The sequence below is a fragment of the Macrobrachium nipponense genome, chromosome 11 (genome assembly GCF_015104395.2).
Source record: "Macrobrachium nipponense isolate FS-2020 chromosome 11, ASM1510439v2, whole genome shotgun sequence".
NCBI lineage: Eukaryota > Metazoa > Arthropoda > Malacostraca > Decapoda > Palaemonidae > Macrobrachium > Macrobrachium nipponense.
The window spans coordinates 367,689-388,741 of NC_061087.1; the positions used below are offsets into that span (position 1 = coordinate 367,689).

The following is a 21,053-nucleotide window of genomic DNA, read 5'->3' on the forward strand; positions in this document are numbered from 1 at the left end:
CTCCTTTGTTTGTATTTGAGTTTTCTCGCTGTAATACCTCAATTCTTTTAGAAATTCTTTCCAAATTTCCACTTCCTCCTCAGTAGATCTACAAATAAGAGTATATTAGCCATCAATTCCTCTTTATTTTCCTGATATGGCTGCTGCACAAAACTATATCTATTTCTAATTCATTGCATGCTGGGCAGTAAAGTAAGAGATGTTCTAGATTTTAATTTTTTTTCCTCACAGCACAAAAAGTTCGTATCTTCTCCTTTTATCCTATTTCCATCATTTAATCTTAGTGTACCTATAGTAATGGCCCTACTGATCAGCACGTTTTTTTTTTTGTTTTTTTCAGTGTTGTCATATCAGATTTCTTCTCCTATTGTTTTCTTTAGATTTTCTGTAGATCTTAATGTCCTTTTCATTAATTTCTTTCTGCCATGTTTTCCGTCCCAGTTGTATATTAATTCGTTTAACTGTTTACCTTTAACCGATTCAATTTTACTTAAGTTTATGTTTTTAGTTTCTTTCATTATTATTATTTTTACTTGCATTACCCAGGGGGTTGTCTTGTTTTCATACTGATCCATGGTTATCTCATATATGAGCCTATTACACCACTCTCAAGTGTATGTTTCAGATAGAATAGTTTATTCTTCATATCTCTTAGTGGCAGGAATTAAGAGGCCCCTATTTCAGATTAACGCACAACTTGCTGTGTAACTTGGTGCTTTCAAAATTGTTCTATATTTGGTTGTCTACTTTTTGTAATTCATTTATGGTTTTCTTATCAAGTTTCATGACTTCCATGGCATACATGAAGGATGGCATCGCTAATCCTTTTCCAATACAATTTTCCTGTATTTTTGGTCCTTTTTATCTGTTCTCTGAAGCAGTCTTTCATGTGGTTGATTGTCCCGCCTAGAAATCTAATCTGCTTAACTAATTTTGTTATTCTTCTGTGTGCTCCATATTTTCCACATCGTCGATACTATAGTTGTATATGTTTATGCCAACATTTCCATAAGGGTTTTTATTGCTTTTTGTTATTTCTTCAAGGGTATTTCACATGTTTGGCGGCCTTGTAGTTTGTTTAAATAGTAGTCAGTAGTAGTAGTAAGGGTAGTAGTATAGTAGTAGTAGTAGTAGTAGTAGTAGTAGTAGTTAGTTAGTATTAGTAGTAAGTAGTAGTAGTAGTAAGTAGTAAGTAGTAGTAGTAGTAGTAGTTTAAACTTATCCCTGAACCGGCTACTTTTTCATCCTATTTCTCCTGTGCATGTGCTTATTCGAGTATAGCTATTGCTTCTGCAATACCTATTACTAATTTGATAAATTCCTTCCTATTTTTATTTTCTTCTTTTGACAGATCTGTATATAGTAAGGTGTTCTTGATGTGGCTGCTGCACGAATCTATATCCCTCTGCTTGGCAGTAAAGTTGGAAATGTTCTAATTTGCATTTATATCTTCCCTGCATGAAATTTGTTGTATCTTTCCCCTTTAAACTGGTCCTTTCTTTTACTTCTGGTGTGCCTAAATCTAGCCTTACTGGTCAGTATAGTTTTTAATGCAAATATAAAAAAAGTTTATTCTGTTTTCCTTAAATTTCCCCGTATAAATATTTTTAATGTAAATTGTCATTTATGTCACAGAGCCATGAGTGGTTTTTTTTTTTTTTTTTTTTTTTTTTTTTTTTTTTTTTTTTTTAGTCGTTTACCCTTTCCTTAACCGTTTACCCTAAATGGATCCAATTTCGCCGAAATTCAGATTTAACTTTTAGATACTCTTTATTTTTCGAATTCAGAAGCCACGTAAAGCCGTTGGTCCCGTTGCCGAATGACCACTGGTTCCATGCAATGTAAACACCATACAAACAAACAAACAAACAAATAACCCCCTCAAATTGCGCGGAGGGGGTGACACAAATATACCACATTGGAGCACGCGTTTCCAGCTATAAAAGGCAGCATCCAGATATCAGGTCAATGAGGTCATTTACGGGCTGCTCCAGGAGCAAGAGCCAGTATCAGCACAAGGCTGGCTTAATCTTAAACAACGCCAGGTCAACACTCTAGCTTGAACTTTGGCGACCTTCGGTCCTTCCCTTGCTGTGTGTGCTTTTGCTGTGGCCTTTATTCGACCATCATGCCCCAAAACGTTGTGAAGGTGGTGAGAAAGAAGGCAGTTTCGGAGCCAGTACATATTCAGCAGCCGACCCAAGCCACCGTTCAAATGACCTCTGTCGTTCTATTTTCTGTGAAGATTCTTCGTCTCAACCGTCTTTGGCCCCAACTGATCTTAAGAGGAACGAGTCGTGGAAACGCACTCCGCGTTGGGTATCCGTGGCGCACGACGAGGAATCTATGATGGATGCCGATAGGGCCGGCCCGAACAACTTTACCGCCTGTCGCCCCAGCAGATAGCTATGTTGCAGGGGAACGTCTCTCACCTTGGGGAGGCTCTTTTCCTGGGTCGTCAACACCCATGCAAGGAATGACACCTCCGTCACCTCTCACAGGACCTCATTTGAGCCAAGTCGTCAGTGAAGGTTTCCTTGATAGCATGTTTGCCAATACAAGTTCGGTTTCTTCGATGAATACCGGCAGTTCTTCAAATGTCACAACCACAATGGCTCCTAGCAATAGATAGTTTATTTAGCTAATCTGTTGTATATTCCTTTTGTTATTGTTGACACAATAACAAAAAGGAGACTTCTTAAAATTCTTGAAACACCTTTAATTCTGAAACTATACATTGAAATTCTTATTTGTTTTCTATCAAACTATAGTTTTCATTGTCTTGAATTCCTTTTGTACCTTTATACTGTATAATCTCCTGCCTAAAATTTAAAGTAAATATGTATATTTTCAATATAACAAATATTGGTTCGGTGTATATTGTGTATGTACTAAACCGTTTCTAATCGCAATAATAATTTATTTTTTATAATGTTGAACAAAATAACTTGGGTAAAAATTCCCTTTTTATACAACCCCTCTCTAATATCTTAAAAAGGTTATTATAATTGAGAAATGAAAATTGAAATGTTCATTAAGGAACGATCAAAAGGAACAGAAAACCTAAAACTTGTAAAGAGTAGGTGAAAATCAAATGAAGACTAGTTACTAAATATTATAAGCATTTCATATTAAGTAAATCCCTATATTTCAACAAGCACTTATAATTCTCTCTCTCTCTCTCTCATGATATAGTTCTGCTTATTATTTGGAGTCTTGAAGGTTATAACGACCATGCAGACACCTAGAAAAACAAAAAACTCTCTGAGGACTCTTACTTAGCCGACCAAGTCACTGGGAAAGAAGTATGCCATATGCATATTACTTTCTATGCATCCACAATAGCAGTGGATGCATAGTCATGTATCTAATGCATAATTTTTATTGAACACTTCGTGTACCTACATATTTAGACAAACGTGATCCTTATTTTCTGCGCTACATACTATTATTAACATGGCCTCCAAATTCCACTCAAGGGGAAAAGTGAACGATTGATATTTCGAGAGACAAACGTACGTGACTAAAGGTTGTTTTGACAATATCCTAGCTTTGGCATTTGACTTCGATTTCCACACCCAAGGTTAAGGAAAGAGAGAAAGTTAAGGCAGAATTAAGTCAATAAACTTGCCTTCCTTCATTTTATGATTTGATTAACATATTTTGTATTCAAGATTTTCAGTATTTTTATATACTCTTATTGAACTTCTAATATACTAAGACACCAAACTGCAACCTGAAATGAAATATATATCGCTGGTTTTTAATCAGGACTTTCGCCGGATATTTACTAAAAAATATATGCAGTCACCTAATTGCAATAATTTTTTTATTAGAATGTTCTGAAGTATAATAAATGAAAATGCATTTCTATTCTAAGTAGAAATAGCATTTTAGATTTGCATTTGTTTTTCTTTAGATACTTTGAGAATGACATATAACATATAAATATATGACACGTACTGCATGAATAAAACTCACAAGAGAATGTGTTTTGGTAATAATATAAATATTTTTAATTTAATTTCAAAATTTCTTTGACATTTACAAAGTGATTTCAATTTAAGAGACTGCAGGGGAATTAAGATAATCACGAAGATGATCTTGTTGAGCCTTGCAACCTTCTCAAACTCGTTGTCTCACAACTCTCGGTAGGGAAATCGTCGCTCCAGTGACTGACGCTGTTTCCACTCCTGGCTGCTGGTTCCTAAGCGCCCACTCCACAAACACAGTTGCCGACACTGTTTATGAGGTGCAAAGCTTTTATTTCCTTTATTTATTTTACTCGGACTCATTATTTAGTTTAACTTTTACTTTATGTTACTTCAAAATGTTTATTTTAATTCTATTGTCCATTTTCTGCAACAACAGTAACCCCGAAAAATCCATCATTCGTTAATGTTGCGATGAAGCTTTCTTCTTTACGATTTCGTATTCGGGACGCGGCGGAATTAAAGTCGAGAGAAAATGGTGCACGACGGTGGTTCACATCTGCTTCGACGGGTTATGCTTATATTTTCTGTTAGTTCAATTTCTGTCATTGTTAGGTCGAATATGCATCCGTTGTTGTTCTTTTAATGACTTATGGAACGTATGCTGTTCAGTCTGAGGCAAGAACTTTTGCTAAATTTTCTTCCTTAATAATCTCTTGTTTATTTTCATCATATATCCCGACCAGTTCTCTTTTTTTTGAGGTGGTCTTATACCCCTCATTATATCTGTATATTCCATATTTTTCCGATGTCTGTTTCTGTCATTTATTATCTCTTTCTTAATATTTTCTTCATATTCTTTTATGCCTTAGGAGCCCGTGCGGTTTTCCTAATTTTGAATATTTTCATTCTTTATTACTTTAACTGAATAAAATCTTCCACCAATTTTATCGCCTGCATGTTGTAGTTAATTTATTTAATTTATTTCTCTTCTCTGTATTCTTGGTAAAATAAAAAATGGATTAGATCTACAGAAATTGCAGGGCCCTTCCTCCGGTAAGTTTATATATATACGAATATTCAGTTTTAACGTGAAGGTTCTTGCTCTAAAAGATTTACTGGTGCAAAAGTGTCGCTCTTCTTTAATTTCTCCTTTTCAATCCTTTACTTTTTCGAACAGTCAGTCTAGAACAAGCTTGTTCAGTGGGCCGGTGGCATTTGATTCACATGCTTCGATGTTAAGTAAATTGCGCGAACTGGAAATCAATTTCAGCTAATTGTATTTTCACGGCATAATTAAACTTTCGCCTGATATTTTGATTACTCTGATCAATAGTTCGTAATTTTTTATTATGACACTATTTCATCGTCTGTAAACTGGTTTCTGGGGTTTTCCTGGCATTTAAGTTTTTCTAGGGGGTTTTCTGCGCAAACAATTACCAGGGTGTACTAATAAAACGCAACATTGTCCTCTTACGTCATATCATGTGCAGTGTTTGGACGTAACATTAGACCTCATCATATATAATCATGTTAATTAAAAGGTTACACGTACTATCATCCAATTCTTCTAAATATGGTTTGCAGAAGGTGAGTCACTGGTGTTCATGGTTTAGTTGGTTTAAGTATGTACGTGGAGAAATGGAGGTAAAGGCTAGTAGTAGCTTAGTACCGGTAGCCTGTCAAGACGTACCCTAGACTGGACGATTACCATAGCTAGCTAGTAGGTAGTATTCGTGTTCTACGTTCCAAGCCTATCAGCTACTAGCCTAGTGATACCTATACATACTATGGGTTAAACTAATAGATACACTGCTGGTATTTATTTGGAAATTGCAGTTTCTTATATACTAAGTAGTAGGGTAAACAAACGCAGACGATCCATCGTCATCGCGCTGGCCAGGCCTTATTCACTCAATATTTAATTGGTGAAACAAAAATACAATTACAACTTTAGGCATACGATTCAAAAGATTGAAGTTTCGGCAACAAAATGTGATGTATGAAAGCCCCATACGAACTAAAATAAGCATGTGAGCTGTTCGTAAAATATGTTTTCAAGGCAGTTTTGAAATCCAATATGGCAGCAATCGCATGGCTGGCCGTTCTAACCACAGACAATCCACCATCTTTCCCAGCCTTCCCCGCACTCATTTGAACAATGTTAACGTATATACGTAACGTTTATTGATCTACTCAAGATTGCAGTTGTAATCAGCACAATAAAACAACATTTTTTTTGCCTATATTAGTGAAAGTATGAAACTTCATTCCCGGGGCCATGGTTTGAACTGAATTCATTTTTACCTTGTAATCGGTGGTTTTATCCTTACTGCCATCACAACTGAAACTCTACAGTGCTTATTTGATTGGCAATATACACATTTTGGTCTTAGCTCACTCCAAATTGTACTTGAACCACCTTGCTGTTCCAGGTTCCTAAGAACTCACTCCACAAACACAATTACTAGCAGCAGACGACTACGCTGTTTATGAGGCGGAAAGCTTTATTCCCTTAATTTTTTTACTTTACTCATTACTTAGTTTAACTTTACTTCAAAATGTATATTTAATTCATGTCTATTGTCCCTTTTTTGCAACCAAATTAACCCCAAAAAATTACAGATATTTCTGAAGTAGCCTATGAGCAGACATAGCGGCCACCTCTCTCAGAATGTGGCCGCATCCCCAAAGGGCACTTGAATTATGCCATTTTTTCATAATTTAGAGGAAAACACTTACTTTGAGAGGAGTATAGGAGTCATGTTGTGCTGCCTGGATGGGCCACAACTCATGAATGATTCTCATGGCAGCGAATTCAAGTACTGTTTCAGGAAGTTAGCCACGTTGTTAGAGAGGTGGCCGCTATATCGGTCGACTTTAATTATCCCCACAGGGGCTAGTACTAAACTTGGCGAAATACATTTGACCCCCAATCCCTTTTGGCTTTTGTATTTGTGGGACCATTCCTTGCCATCCGAATTTGCTGTTATTTTTATGGGGGCGAGTGTAATTAACCTGTAATTAATCTCAGAACTGATTTGTTATTGTATGATTGCCAACTTGGAATACTATCACACTTGTGTAGTGTTACTAGCTCTAGGAGAGCTTTTGGTAAATTAAGAGTTTCCATATGCGACTGGAACCTAACTAATTATCATATGCTAGTATTTCACATACACGCAAACGCAGCATTCTTGAATCCTAGAGAAACCCTGAAAAGTGTTTTTTTTATCTTTTTGTATGTAAATTATAAGTTTTCAAGCTCTTATGTGTAAATTCAATAACATTAGATAATAAAAATAATAATTTCTCTCTCTCTCTCTCTCTCTATCTCTCTCTCTCTCTCTCTCTCTCTCTCTCTCTCTCTCTCTCTCTCTCAGTTAGTGGTGGCGTAGATAATTTTTAAGTGATCAATGTATTTTTACCTAACCTTTTAGAACTCTTTACCTTTTAGAACTGTAAATGCCTGTTCTAAAACAGACACATAACTAAGAGTTGTATTAGTCCAAATAAAAGGCACTGTTTATTCATGAAAAGGAATTTCAGAAACAGAGGGAAAGAGACAGAATAAAGAATTTCTTAAAAGAAGTTGAGAAGACTTTTAGAAATCGATTGGTTGGTCGGAAGTGGGAAAGAAGAGAAAATTATTATGTATGCATATAATCTTCACACCCTCCTATATTTTTACTAAGATTTATTTCATTTTTTTTAAAGTAATGTGTTAAGTTAAGTTTTAAATGAAATTACAGAACATTAATTTTACTATTTGAAAGTTAGCTTAATATAATTTTATTTAAAATTTAGCTTAATATTTAGAGCATGATTAGGGTCATATTTAGTGTTCAAACTCTAGAAGTAAGCATTTGCTAGCATTTTTAGAGACCGTGATAAATTTATGTGGAAATTCCCCTTATCGAGGGGATCTGGAACCTAACCTCGCATAAGTTTGGGGTATTACTGTACCATATTATATAATATAATAATAGTAATGGTGAGTGAAATCTCTGTAATTTACATAACAGTTTTCACACACTAATGGGAAACTTTCCTTGGCACCTAAATCAGACGATGGTCATGGTAATTTACTCATTGTACCAGTTTAAGTTACTTAGTTGGGGAAAATGGGTGTATTTGCCCCCTTCAAAAAAACAAGGACTTGTCATTGGTAGTACTTACTTCTCTTTCAGAGAAAATTTAAATGTGCTTAGTTACTATTGTGAGTGGAGTTATCCCATGACAAATTGAGACTGCACTACACACAGATGAACGAACAAGAGCTCAATAAAATAGTACTAGTTGATATGACAGAGGCAACAACATAAAGACTTAGTTTTTTCTGTTGGTACAAATATTAAAGTTCCGTTTTCTTCTGTATGTACAAATATTAAAGTTTTGTTTTCTAGACCTACAGGTCTCACCGTTACTAATTTCCTTCTTCCTTAGAACATCCTTAGTAATATTCCTTCAATGTATAAATCAATTTTTACTCAAACTCAGATGGTGCTATGATTTATTGTAGTCTAATGCAGACTAGAAGAAAAGTTGTTCATTTTAGGGCATTCTTTGATATAGCCTATCATTTAGGGTACAACTGAAGACCATGCCCCTCAGGTTTGTCACCAACTATCAGTTTACTTGCAAAATGGGTGCCATATGGGGCTTAGTACCAGCCCCCTTAGGATGGGCCTAAAAATATAAACAAAAGACAGTAAATGTTATAAACACAAATAAAAGCCATAAACATAAACAAAAACATAAGTGAAAGTCAGTAAATCTTATGTTCAACAACTAGGGTGGTGTCCTGGCCATGGTAGAAGCGTTCAATTTTACCTCATTTACTCATTTTCAGAAATATTACTGTACACTAAGTGCAGCTACACAAGAACTGGGCCTAGGCTGTGCACACCTTTTTGTCTTCATTGGTTGTCACTGATTCTGCCAGGTCATTAGGATGTTGGCAGGTCAAACTCATAAAGGGGCTTCATTCATTTTGTGAAGCAGACTTATAATTTTGTTAACAAGAGATAAATGTAAGTTATGCTTGAGATGAAACTCTGCAAGTAAAAAGTGGAAGGAGACAGGAAATGTGTGCTAACCTGCAACCTATCTTATTATTCGTTCCACCTCGATTGCTTGGGTTGGCTGGGATGGAAATACTAACATAGAAAGTATGTTTTTACTAAAACTATAATACTATCATAATAAATGAAAATAAGTTAAAATTGGTTGGAAGAGCAGAAGTATTGTCAATTTGAAAATGCTATAGTATTAGCTGTCAGGATGTGTTAATGATGCATTCAAGTTCATTATAACCAAGATCAAAATAAGAAACAAAGATTTTTTCATATCAATTGTCTCATTGATTTTACAAAGTTTACCATCCGGTAACAATTAAGGTGAAAAGATTAGCATTCAGTAACAATTAAAAAGACTTAGATAAATTCCTCAAGTGCCTTATTTTAATAAGTTGAGCAAGATAAAACTTACGGTCAGTCCCTTCTTAGCTGAGTAGGGTCGCCACCAGAAGATTCATTTTTACACGTTAAACAAATCAAATCAAAGGACTACCAAATGTAAGCCTGACTTTATCAAAGGTAAAAAACACCCTTTCAAATGATAAATTAGGAAGAATTATAGGATACTAATGGAGGTTAATGGCTTGGGATCAAGCCTAAGCTTCCAGGATATTACTTGTTCATATCAACGTGAAGGAAGGTCCTATGTGTTATGTCACCTAGAAAGTGGACAAATGTAGTAAATACTATTCTGTGGACTACAGAATATTAATAAAAGGAAATTGAGTGAACTGATTGTCAGGGAAAGATATCCTTCTAAACCAAAAAGGAGGAAGAAAGTTAGCACTTGATGTCCCTTTCCTAAAATAACATGCAAAAGTACACGTGCCTTGGGTAAATGTGCAACTTTCTTGCTAATACACATAATAATCATAGGTGTAGGTACTTCTGTGAGCCATGTAAAGGGGAATGTGATTACACATGATGGAGAACAGTATTACAGAATAAGCTACCATAGTCATCTTGAAATTAAAGTACTGTAATAGATTGAGAATATGGACCTAGTAGGCATTATGTACCTCTTAAATTTACTTAGCCAACTTCTGCACACTAACTTATTAGATTTCGGAATGGTATGACACAATACTTGTATTGGGCACAATTTTCAGTGTCGAAAATGATGATGATGATTGTAGGTCCACAATAATATCGCAAATGAAGTACTATAAAGTCTTTAATAATAAGAGCTTTCGAACCTTGTACTAGGTTCATCTTCAGTCAAGACTTGACTGAAGATGAACCTAGTACAGTAATACCTTGAGATACGAGCTTAATGCGTTCCGGGACCGAGCTCGTATGTCAGTTCGCTCGTATCTCGGATCAATTTTTCCCATGTAAAATAACTAAAAAAAAAATTAATCCGTTCCCACCCTCTGAAAAAACACCTAAAAGCAGTACATTACAGTGGAAAAACCGAGTGTATCCCAGTCCGTTTTTTGAAATTATCGAACCAGCCACGACTGGCTTTGAAGGTTTCCGCTGGCGTTGAAGTCTCCCCTCTCTCAGCTGCTTGCTCTCCTTTCAAGTCATTGTAGATTCCGCTGGCCATTCACAGATGACCGTCTCGGTCACGCTATCTCCTGCCAACTGTTTCTCCTTTATCCATATTAAAAGAAGCCTCTCCATCTTGTCATGAATATCACTGCGCAGCTTGGAAAGGATGGTTAGTCCTTTGGAAGGCTTGGTGCTCTTTATAGCATCCTTCTGCTTGAGGATGGTACATATTGTTGATGTACTCCTCTCATATTGGCGAGCCAGCTCAGTCACTCGTACACCAATCTCATGTTTTTTTTTTATTATTTCATGCTTTATCTCGATTGTCATCATACGCTTTTTCTTTTCACTACCCTTGTTTGCACTCGCTTGCTTTGGACCCATTGCTTATTCACTTAATTCTGCACTGATTAATGCAAAAAACACGTAAAAAATGCAAACACTACGGCCGATGCTCGGAAATAACTTTAACGCGCGACGGAGATCCGACGGGAAAGAGCGAGCGATGCTGTCCTTGTGAGCAGCCTCTTGCACACTCGGCCACAGGTGGCCGCATTGGGAACCGTCTCGTATCCTCGTATCTCAAATTTGTCTCGTATCTCGGGGCAAAAATTTTGCTCAAAACTTTCCTCATATGTTGGGACACTTGTATGTCGAGGTATTACTGTACAAGATTCGAAAGCTCTTATTATTAAAGACTTTATACTTCACATGCGATATTATTGTGGACCTGCAATCATCAATACTTGTATTTGTATAATGTTGGTTGTATTAATAGGCAGAAGGTTAGTCTGTGGTTTATTGACATAAGTTTTATATATACAATTATAAATAATTGTAGTAGAGAATATTACAGTGTAGTATACATGCATTTAGTTTGTACTTCCAGAAATTAGTGAAACAAAGAGTTTAAACTATTATGTCAGGCATTTATAAATTTAGAGTGATTAGAAATTATATAATTATAGACTTTATTAATTTTTATTGATCTTTCTCTTACCAGTTTATTTCAGCATGTTACTCATCTTTGGTGCCGCCAAAAGTTCTGGAGAAAATTCGCAACATAGGAATATCAGCTCATATTGATTCTGGGAAGACTACATTAACAGAACGAATTTTATTTTACACAGGACGCATTGATGAAATGCATGAGGTAGGTTTGGAGTTGCTGCAAGGTATTTATTAACTATTACATTTCTCTGTGTTGCTAACTAGTTCCTGTGCGAAATTGTAACCTTTCCAGATTATGTATATGTTTAATTATTCTTACATTTCAAAATGTTTTTATAGTGATTTGGGTATTTGTACAGCATGTAAGTTCTTTCAGTGGTTTAGCCATCTCACTCCAGAGCAGCTCTAGAGATGTTGCTTAGGTCTTTGATGACTCAAAAATTTGTGTCCTCTGGAAGGATACTATAGCACAGTTCTGTATCACAGGTTAGATAACTATTATCTGCTGAGTGTTCCATTTACTTTTTTGTTCTTCTTAATTTAGCAAGCTTACTATTGAGTACTTGGCTTTTTTAAGTTTTGCTAAATACCTACATTGCTACTGAATGGTTTCTGCATATCACAGATTTTTGGTAGGCTTACCCTCTTGAAATATTCTGGTTTGAGTTTGAGAGGCATTTGTTTGTTTATTTGGGTTTTTCAGAATTTTTGTTGTTCCGACATGAATATGAACCTACACTTTCATTCATATGTGGAGTACTTGTGCTCCCAGCCACAGTCCGCTCTGTACTGTGTACTCTCCATCTATGAAAGTGTAGGCTCGTATCCTAGGAAAAATACAAATTACTTTGAATTTGGTATATTGTGGCCTGTTTACTTTCCCAGATGCATTATTTTAATATGTTACCAAATTGAGTCCATTGTTTTCCAGGTTCGTGGAAAAGATGGTGTGGGTGCTGTAATGGACAGCATGGAACTGGAAAGGCAACGAGGAATTACAATTCAGAGTGCAGCAACATACACTACGTGGAAAGATTATAATATCAATATTATCGACACTCCAGGTATAAAGTACAAATTTTCAGTAGATTGATATGAGAGAGAGAGCAGGCTTTACTCTTGTGCATAACACGCAACGTTTTTTCTTTATGTTGAAGGCCGACTGTGTCACCCTTTTTGTGTGTGAAAGTTTCTTGGATTTGATGTACGTGCTATTAGTGTGTTAATTCCACTAGTACTTCCTCTCCAGGTGTCAGGTAGACAGTATATCCCTTGCAGATTAATCTTGTTTTAATTTTGGGGTATTTTTCTTCCTACCAACTCGTGATGAGCCTGCCATTTTTCATGTTCTAAAGTTATGGATGGTAAATCTTTTGATCTTACTAATTTTAAAAGATATTTATAGTAGATATTGTAAAGAAATATTTGCCTGCCTTTAAATGCATGTTTGTCCTTACCTGAATACAAACTTTCAGTCTTTACATAGGAATTACCTTCAGCGCAAGCTGGACCAGGCTATTCTACACAAGGTTGTTCAGTAGTTGCACTACTAGGGAGAGAGGTGAGGGGTACCCTCACCACCTCCTTTCACTGAGTTGTGTAACCACTTGCCTTATACAGTCGAGAGCAGACAATATTACCTTCCTCTGCCTCATTCCTTCCTGACTGTTCTTCTGGTACTTCATCGTGGTTTTTTTCGTTCCTTTTTTGTTGTGATTGAACATTGCTTTTCAGTTTTACTGTGCTTGTTCAATAAATATTCATAACTGGGCTTTACCATCCGTAGATTTTATAGCGCCTTTGTCTGGTTATCGGTGGCTTAGGCTAAGTTCTGAGACCGCCTCGTAAAATACAAACATGATGAATATGCATCTTTTCCTTGGCTCTTTTAGAAAGTTATCCAATACTTCATAGTATCCAATAATACTGTATGTAGTCTTATATTATACTAGAGTATTATAAAGGTACAAGCCACCATCATGTTTTGGCTTGAAAAAATAAGGTGATGGCAGAGGTAAAATCATTTTGCCATATTTAACTCCATTCAAAGCGATTCTTGTGTTTCTATTTAGCATGAATTAATCTCTAGAAACTCTATTCATTTGTGACAAGGTTATTTTTGTTATATGAAGTATGTTTAAGTTGAAATATGACTTAAATAAGTCTAGTTGTGAACTAGACTTAGTTATTTTTTTTGGTAATAGATGGCGCCAATGTCTGGTCGTCAGTACTTAGCCTAAGCGCCGAGAGACAATCATAAAATACAAACATAATGAATATGCATCTTATCCTTGGCTCTTTTAAGAAGTTATGCTTTACTTCACTGTATCCAATAATACTGTATGTAGTCTTATATTACTATAGTATTATAAAATTCAAACAAAGCAATCAATGTTTTGGTTTGGAAAAATTAGCTGAAGTCAGAGGCAGGTTTATTTTGTCCTATGTAACTTGATTCAGAGTGATTTTCTTGCTTCCTGCTTCTGTTTAGTATAAATAGATCCCTAGAAACTATGTATATGGGACAAGGTTATTTTTTCGTTATGTCAAGTGCTTTTAAGTTGAAATGTGTCCCTATCATCATAGGGCAACTCCTCTGATGAGTAGCATACTGATTGTATGTCATCATAAGGGATCATCTCATAGGAAGTCTCTACTGTTGAAGATGCACATTTCCTGGGCAGCTAAAGGACATATCTTTGCTGATTATTTTGTCTTAGGACATCCCTATGGGGTATCCTATTATCTTTTCTGTCTGCTTGGAAGACCTATGTTAGACCTCTTCATGGTCCCAGAATTGTTCATTGGAAAAGAAGACTCCTTTCTGCCGAAATCACCACTCCTTTAACAGTCAAGATGTACCAGTGTGCTGTTGACACCTCTGTGGAGTAGCTCGTGGTCAGGTACGTTCCAGGCAGGAGGAATGTGGTGGCCAACAATCTAGCCGTTGGAGTAAAGTCCTATGTATGGAATGGTATCTGCACCAGGATGTAGTGGTCTCATCTTTTTATCTTTTAGAAAGACCCATGTTAGACCTCTTTGCCACTTGTTTCAATAGGAAGCTGGAGATCTACTTCATGGTGGTCCAGGATCCTCCTCCTCAAGCAGAGGACACTCTTCAGCATCCTTTGCACAATCTCCAGGTGTATGCCTTCCCTCAGTTCTGCAGCAGTTCCGAGAGAATTCCTCTATGGAACCTCTTTTGCCAGCTTCATGTGGAAAGGTTCTACCAGTTGGTAAGATCTCTGTTGCTTCATGGCTGGAGACTGTCGAGTATCTCATAAGAGTGTGAGGCTTTTCTCGCAAAGCAGCAGGCCAGCTATCTCGCTTCAGTGAGCTGATAGTGGATTTCTAATCTTTCACAGAACGAAAAGCTCTTTCTGTCTCAGTATTCAAGGACTACAGGGCCACCTTGGGGTTGATCCTGCCCCTGAAAGGCTTGGATATCTCTTCATCCTGGTAAATCTTGATGTGTTCAGGAGTTTTGAATAGTCCTGTTCAACAAGAGAGCTCAAGCCTGCGGTGTGGGATCATACTCTGATCATGAGTAGTCTCGCTCAAACTCCATTCAAACTACTACGTCAGACCTCAGTGGCATGGTCGGTATTGTGTTAGCTTGCCACCTTGGTGACCGCGAGTTCAATTCTCAGACGTTCCATTGAGGGGTGAGATATGTTTATTTCTGGTGATAAAAGTTCACTCTCGACTTGGTTCGGAAATCACATAAAGTCATGTGTCCCATTGCTGAATAACCACTGGATCCATGCAATGTAAAAACACCATACAAAAAAAAAAAAAAAAAAAAAAAAAAAACTACGTCAATCGTCAGTCAGGAATCTGACTCTAAAGACAGTTTTCCTGTTGGCCTTGGCTTCCTAGAAGAGAGTTGGCGAGGCTTCATGGCCCAAGTTTGACAGTATAAACACCAGAGGTTGGAGGTCTGGCCTTCGAATTTGTCCAGGAATTTCTAAGCAAGACTGAAAATCCCTCAGTTCATGATGGCAGATTTATCTCTTTTTCACTCATTCCCTGAATGAATTAATGGACAGTGATCAGCAATAGTTTTTGCTGTCTTGTCAGAGCTCTGCAATGCTATCTAAAGGACTCTCCACTTAAGGCCCAGGTGTCATAGACTTTGTGTTAGCAACGGCTAGTCCAGAATGGAAATTTCCAAGATCTTTTCATTCTGGCTGTGTGAGGTCATTAAGCAGGCATACTCCTCACCTTCTAGTTCTGTCACAGAGTCTGTGCAGGCTAGAGCATACGACATCAGAGGAATGAGTTCCTCTCTGGCATTTAAAAAGAACTTGTCAGTTCATAGTGTTTTGAATACTGGTTCCTGGCTTCAGCAGACCACGTTCACTTCCTTTTCTTGAAGGACATTGCCCACAGGTTCTTGGACACTTTTACTTGTGTCCGGTGGCGGCTGCCCAACAAGTTATGTAGCTCATTCAGTTCCCCTAGCAGGACATTTGCATCATATCTAAGATGATTGTGCGGGAGAGAGAATAAGGAAGATGGGTGGTTACCTTCTTTCTTTTTTTCGTCTCTTCATCCTGCAGGCGGGTTTAAGAATAACACTTCATAAACTGGAACTGGTCTGATATTGGTGAGTGTGGCAGCCATACTGTTTGCAGTTATTTGGTATTTTCCTATACAATAAACAAATCTGCTTCTCAGTAGCACTTACTCTTGTATCTGACAAGGGGAGGGAATCTGGACAAGTCTCATTGTGTTTAATCCCAGCAGGCTGAGTTTTTAGATATCGCTCATCTATTCTTTCACAGGCTTAGACCCCATCCTTTAGAACTCAATCTATTAGGAAGGGTGGTCAGGCGGGCTGAACCCCCAGCAGGTTCTGGGTACTTTTACCTCCCTCCAATTTTAAGTCGATCCTATTGTTAAAACTGAAGGTTTGTTCCGCGTATGAGCAAAGACAATCTTTTAATCAATTTGTATATTTGACGTTAACTCAAATGGCATATGCAGTGTCAGACGAGGATGGCTATTATGTTCCAGCCCAGAGCTCACAAAGTTAGGGCCATTGTGCTCTTCCTCGCATTCAAGAAAAATTAGTCAGTATATCAGGTGCTGAGAGCACAACTGTGGTCGTGTCTGAACGTTCGCATCCTTTTACCGGAGGGACATGGCTCATAGGTCTTTGGACACCTTTTTCTTGGGTCCTGTGGTGGCTGCTCAACAAGTTTTGTAGCTCATCCAGTTCCCCTAGCAGGACAATTAGCATCTGGTCCAAGATGTACGGGTAATGTAAGTGAAAGTGTGTGTGTGTGTGTGTGTGTGTTTGCTCCCACCATTCTCCTCGTACCTTCCTCTCACGGTGGGCAGAGGATAGGTTCCCAGAACGTCATACACTGGACGGACACAGATGCAGGTGAGTGATCAGCCTTTCTGTTTTTTCATTGTTATAATCTAATAGAAGCAAATCCTACCCTTTCTCTAGCCAGGCAGGGAGAGGGCGGACAATAAAACTAACTCGTTACTTTTCTTAACTTTATTGTCTCCAACACAATGTTCTTCAAAGCTTTTTTGGAGTAATGCTACTTTTAAACCCATCGCTTTGAAAAGCCCAGAAGTCTCACTGTCAAGCACACTTTGTTTCCATGAGTGTGGCACTGATTCCTTTGCTTGACATTGCACAACCAGGAAAAAGTCCTAGGTGAGACGAATCTCTAGTCGGTTAGGAAGTCTACTCAGATCTTCTCACCAATTAGTAAGTCTTCTTATGTAAAGACTGATGGTTTGTATTCGTGTAGGAACAAATGATAAATGTTAAAAGTGGTTTGTGTTACCTGGCCCATAAGACAAGTGGTTACGCGACTTAGCAAAGAGAGGTGGTGCATGGTACCACTCATCTCTCTCACCAGTAGGGCAACTACCAAACAACCTTGTTGTGTAGAATATACTGTTCCAGCTTGCACTAAAGGTAATTCCTATGTAAAGACCTCAGGTTTGTATGTTAGGAAAAATACAAATTACCGTATATTTCCGCGTATAAGGCGACCTTTAGATAAGACGAGGCCAAAAGTAATGGCAAATTTTCATGAATTTATCTCTTATCTGTAGTATAGGATGACTTCTAAATTACAAATTGAAATATTTTTTGGAGAAAAGTGATTATTTACAAAAATTAAACAATACAACTATATTAATAATAATGATGACTTAAATAAAAGTTTTGCTTGTTGTATCCAATAACAGTATTACTATTATCATATCGTTACTGTATTACAGAATATAAAGATCGTCATTTACATAATTTGCATTTGATATTGTTTATATTCTCAAAATCTAGGCCGATTTGAGTATTATTGATAGTATCTTCATTGCCATTACTTATTAGGAGAGATATAATGTGGAGATACCTTTTATCATAACAAAGTTTGGTTGAAAACATGCACATACCACTTCATTGTATAAACATTGAGTAGGTGTGATTTCTCCGGTTCCAAACACCACTGCTGCCTCGCCGTTATTCGTTTTATTCACCCTCGGTTATAACCTGCAGCTTTAATTTACTAGTATTCTTTCTTGCGCCTCAGTAGCGTTGTTGGTATGGTGTTGGCATTCCACCTCTGTGGTCACAAGTTCGATTCTCGGCCATTCCATTGAGGAGTGAGAGATGTGTATTTCTGGTGATAGGAGTTCACTCTCGACGTGGTTTGGAAGTCATGTAAAGCCGTTGGTCCCGTTGCTGAATGACCGCTGGTTCCATGCAACGTAAAAACACCATACAAACAAAAAAATGCATGAGAAATGAACAAAAATATATTTTATTTTTACTTACTGAGAATCGGCAGGGTTTAACTTTTTACTTACTGAGAATTGGCAGGGTTTAACAATTTTAAAGGAGCTCTTAATAAACACCCGATAGTTATGGTAAATGACATCAGCAATCAGCTGTTTCTCAATTCGATTGTTTATGCCAATACATGTTTACAATAATCGCTTTATTCAGAATTCTAAAAACTGGAATTTTGTAGTGGTGGATGGAGGAGTATCATTAGTAAGTATTGTAAGTAGTATTACAATCAATGAGAGAGAGAGAGAGAGAGAGAAGGGGGGGGGGGGAGAGAGAGAGAGAGAGAGAGAGAGAGAGAGAGAGAATTGCCTCGGTCAGGTTGTTACACTGATAGATATCCACTTGCAAAAGTCGAATAATAGTTATATTGAGAATAATGATAATTTAAATAAAACATGTTTATTGTAATATTACATGTTTTGTTGTATTAGTAACATTATAAGAACAAAACAATGATGCGCATTTCCATTCTAGGTTTATTTACAGTCTCAGCTGATCACGTTTTACTGATATCATCACTTGTCTTTAGTTGCTGAATGGAACTTAATTCAGAGATACATACATTCCTTTCGTAAATGATCAGAGTTGGGTTTAACAAAGCCAAGTCTGTATGTTTTTCATACAGTAGGTCGCGGTAAAGGGAAACCATTGTTATGTTTACGTTTCGTCGCCATTCTCAAACAGCCGCAACCGCTAATAAGGCTACAATGATGAGCAATGATAATTGTACACAATCATCATTCATATGCCTGAAATGTTCAAAACAGTTACAATTTTGAATTAAAAACAGCTTTGCATGCTTCCTCACTTGATGCCCACTGCGTTTATCGTAAAAGCACAGAGGGAACGTGAAAATATAGTGTCATAAAATAATTGCAAAAATGCCATGAACGGTACTGAAGATGATTTGTATATCGACAACGAAGCCGAAGTCGACTCGCCAGAACCAGACTGGAATCCCTAAGATGGTGGTACATGTGATCAATCTTGTGATATGTATGAGAAACCTTAAGTGAAAAATTAATGTGTTATCATAAATGTTATTACTACAGTAACTACACTACCATTGAAATTTCTTAAAGGTTACTGAAAGATAAAGGTTGCTGTCAGTGCAACCGCAAATCGAGGTTTACATTTTCTCAGCTGGGATCGCATAGGTAAAAGTTTCTGAATTTCACTGATTTCGAATTATTCCTCAAATAGGTGATTTGTTATGAAGATATGCCAATAATATATAAGGTAAAATGGTTTTATTACCTTCATTATCACTTTATTTCATAAAGTGAATCTGTATGTATGTTGGTGGTTAGGCTATAGCACAGAGGCCGAGGCTAGCCTACAGATACGCATCTTAGAATTCAAGGTTTGATCTTCATTATTGCAGTATAAGACGACCTCCAATTTTTAGGGGGGAATTTTAGGATTTAAAGGTCATCTTATACGCGGTAATATATGGTACTTATAAAATTTGTCATTTGTTCCTACATGAATACAAATCATCAGTCTATACATAAGAAGGCTTACTAATTGGTGGGAGGACCTGTAGACATCCTAACTGGCTGGAGATTTGCCTCACCTAGGACTTTTTCCTTCATGCAATGTCAGCAAATGATGACGTGCCTCTGATCATAGAAAAAAAAGTGTGCTTGACTGTCTGACTTCTGGGGTTTTCAAAGCAATGATGTTGCCCATTTATATAATACATGTATAATAATTGGCTCTTACTGCCTTAATGTGTGTTATTTCATGGTTATACAGTAAACAAACGATTGTGTGATGCTCTTTGCGTATTCTCATGTATAGTACTCAATATAACCTGTTAAGGTTTGCTTGACAGGTAGCCCACCTGCCATGGGTAATGTAGATGGTATTTCTGTGTAATTATAATGGAGATGATTATAGCAGTTGTGGTTTCTCTCATGCTCTTTATTTTTCCCCTTCTATATCACAGATCAGAAATTTACATTCAGTTATTGCCTGTCATTGTATTTTGTTTTATGAAATTTGCTGGAATCTTCTGCATCAAATTGCATTTAGTAATATTTGCCTAATCATGTTGACTTCTGTTGTGTTGATTTTTCCCTCTCATTTCATGTTATCTTTAGTATCATTACACCAGTTATTTAAGTGGTTAAATTGTATGTATTGGAAAAAGATGGAGCATAAATAGAAATTTAATTTTTGCTCCGAAAGCTTGTCCTAAATTCAATTTTGTCTTTCAGGTCATGTTGATTTCACTGTGGAAGTGGAACGAGCATAAGAGTCTTAGATGGAGCAGTATTAGTTCTTTGTGCTGTAGGGGGTGTACAGTCACAAACAATGACTGTTAACCGCCAAATGAAGCGTTACAGTGTTCCATGTCTTGCTTTTATCAACAAGTTAGACCGTATGGGTGCAAACCCTTACCGCGTCTTGAATCAGTTAAGGTGAGTCATTTCTTTGTGTCAGTTTTATATTATATCTTGTAGTTTTTTTGGTTAGAATTGCACTTAACCTTTGAAGGAATTATACCCATGCTTATTTTATTATACTATTCTATTATAGGCAGTCCTCACTTATTGGTAGTTTTATATTATATCTTTTATTTTTCTTATTCTATTCTATTATAAGCAGTCCTCACTTATTGGTAGTTTTTTTATTAAATGTTGTAATTTTTTTTAGTTGAATTGCACTTGACCTCTGTGAAGGAATTATTTTGTGCTATGTTATTCTATTCTATTACAGGCATCCTCACTTTATTTTGGTGGTCCTTTAATGGCCTAATAGTTTTACAGTGCT

The 21,053-nt window shown here is 36.8% G+C and overlaps 1 protein-coding gene across 1 annotated transcript in view; it reads left to right on the forward strand.

The window, feature by feature from the left end:
- Positions 1 to 5,365: 5,365 nt before the first annotated feature.
- The window catches only part of LOC135214849 (elongation factor G, mitochondrial-like), a gene marked incomplete in the record, with an annotated part of 132,881 nt that continues 117,193 nt past the window's right edge, over positions 5,366 to 21,053 (forward strand). The window contains 3 exon segments of the mRNA XM_064249295.1: positions 5,366 to 5,522; positions 11,508 to 11,657; positions 12,387 to 12,519. Of these exon segments, the coding sequence (XP_064105365.1) occupies positions 5,463 to 5,522; positions 11,508 to 11,657; positions 12,387 to 12,519 (343 nt within the window).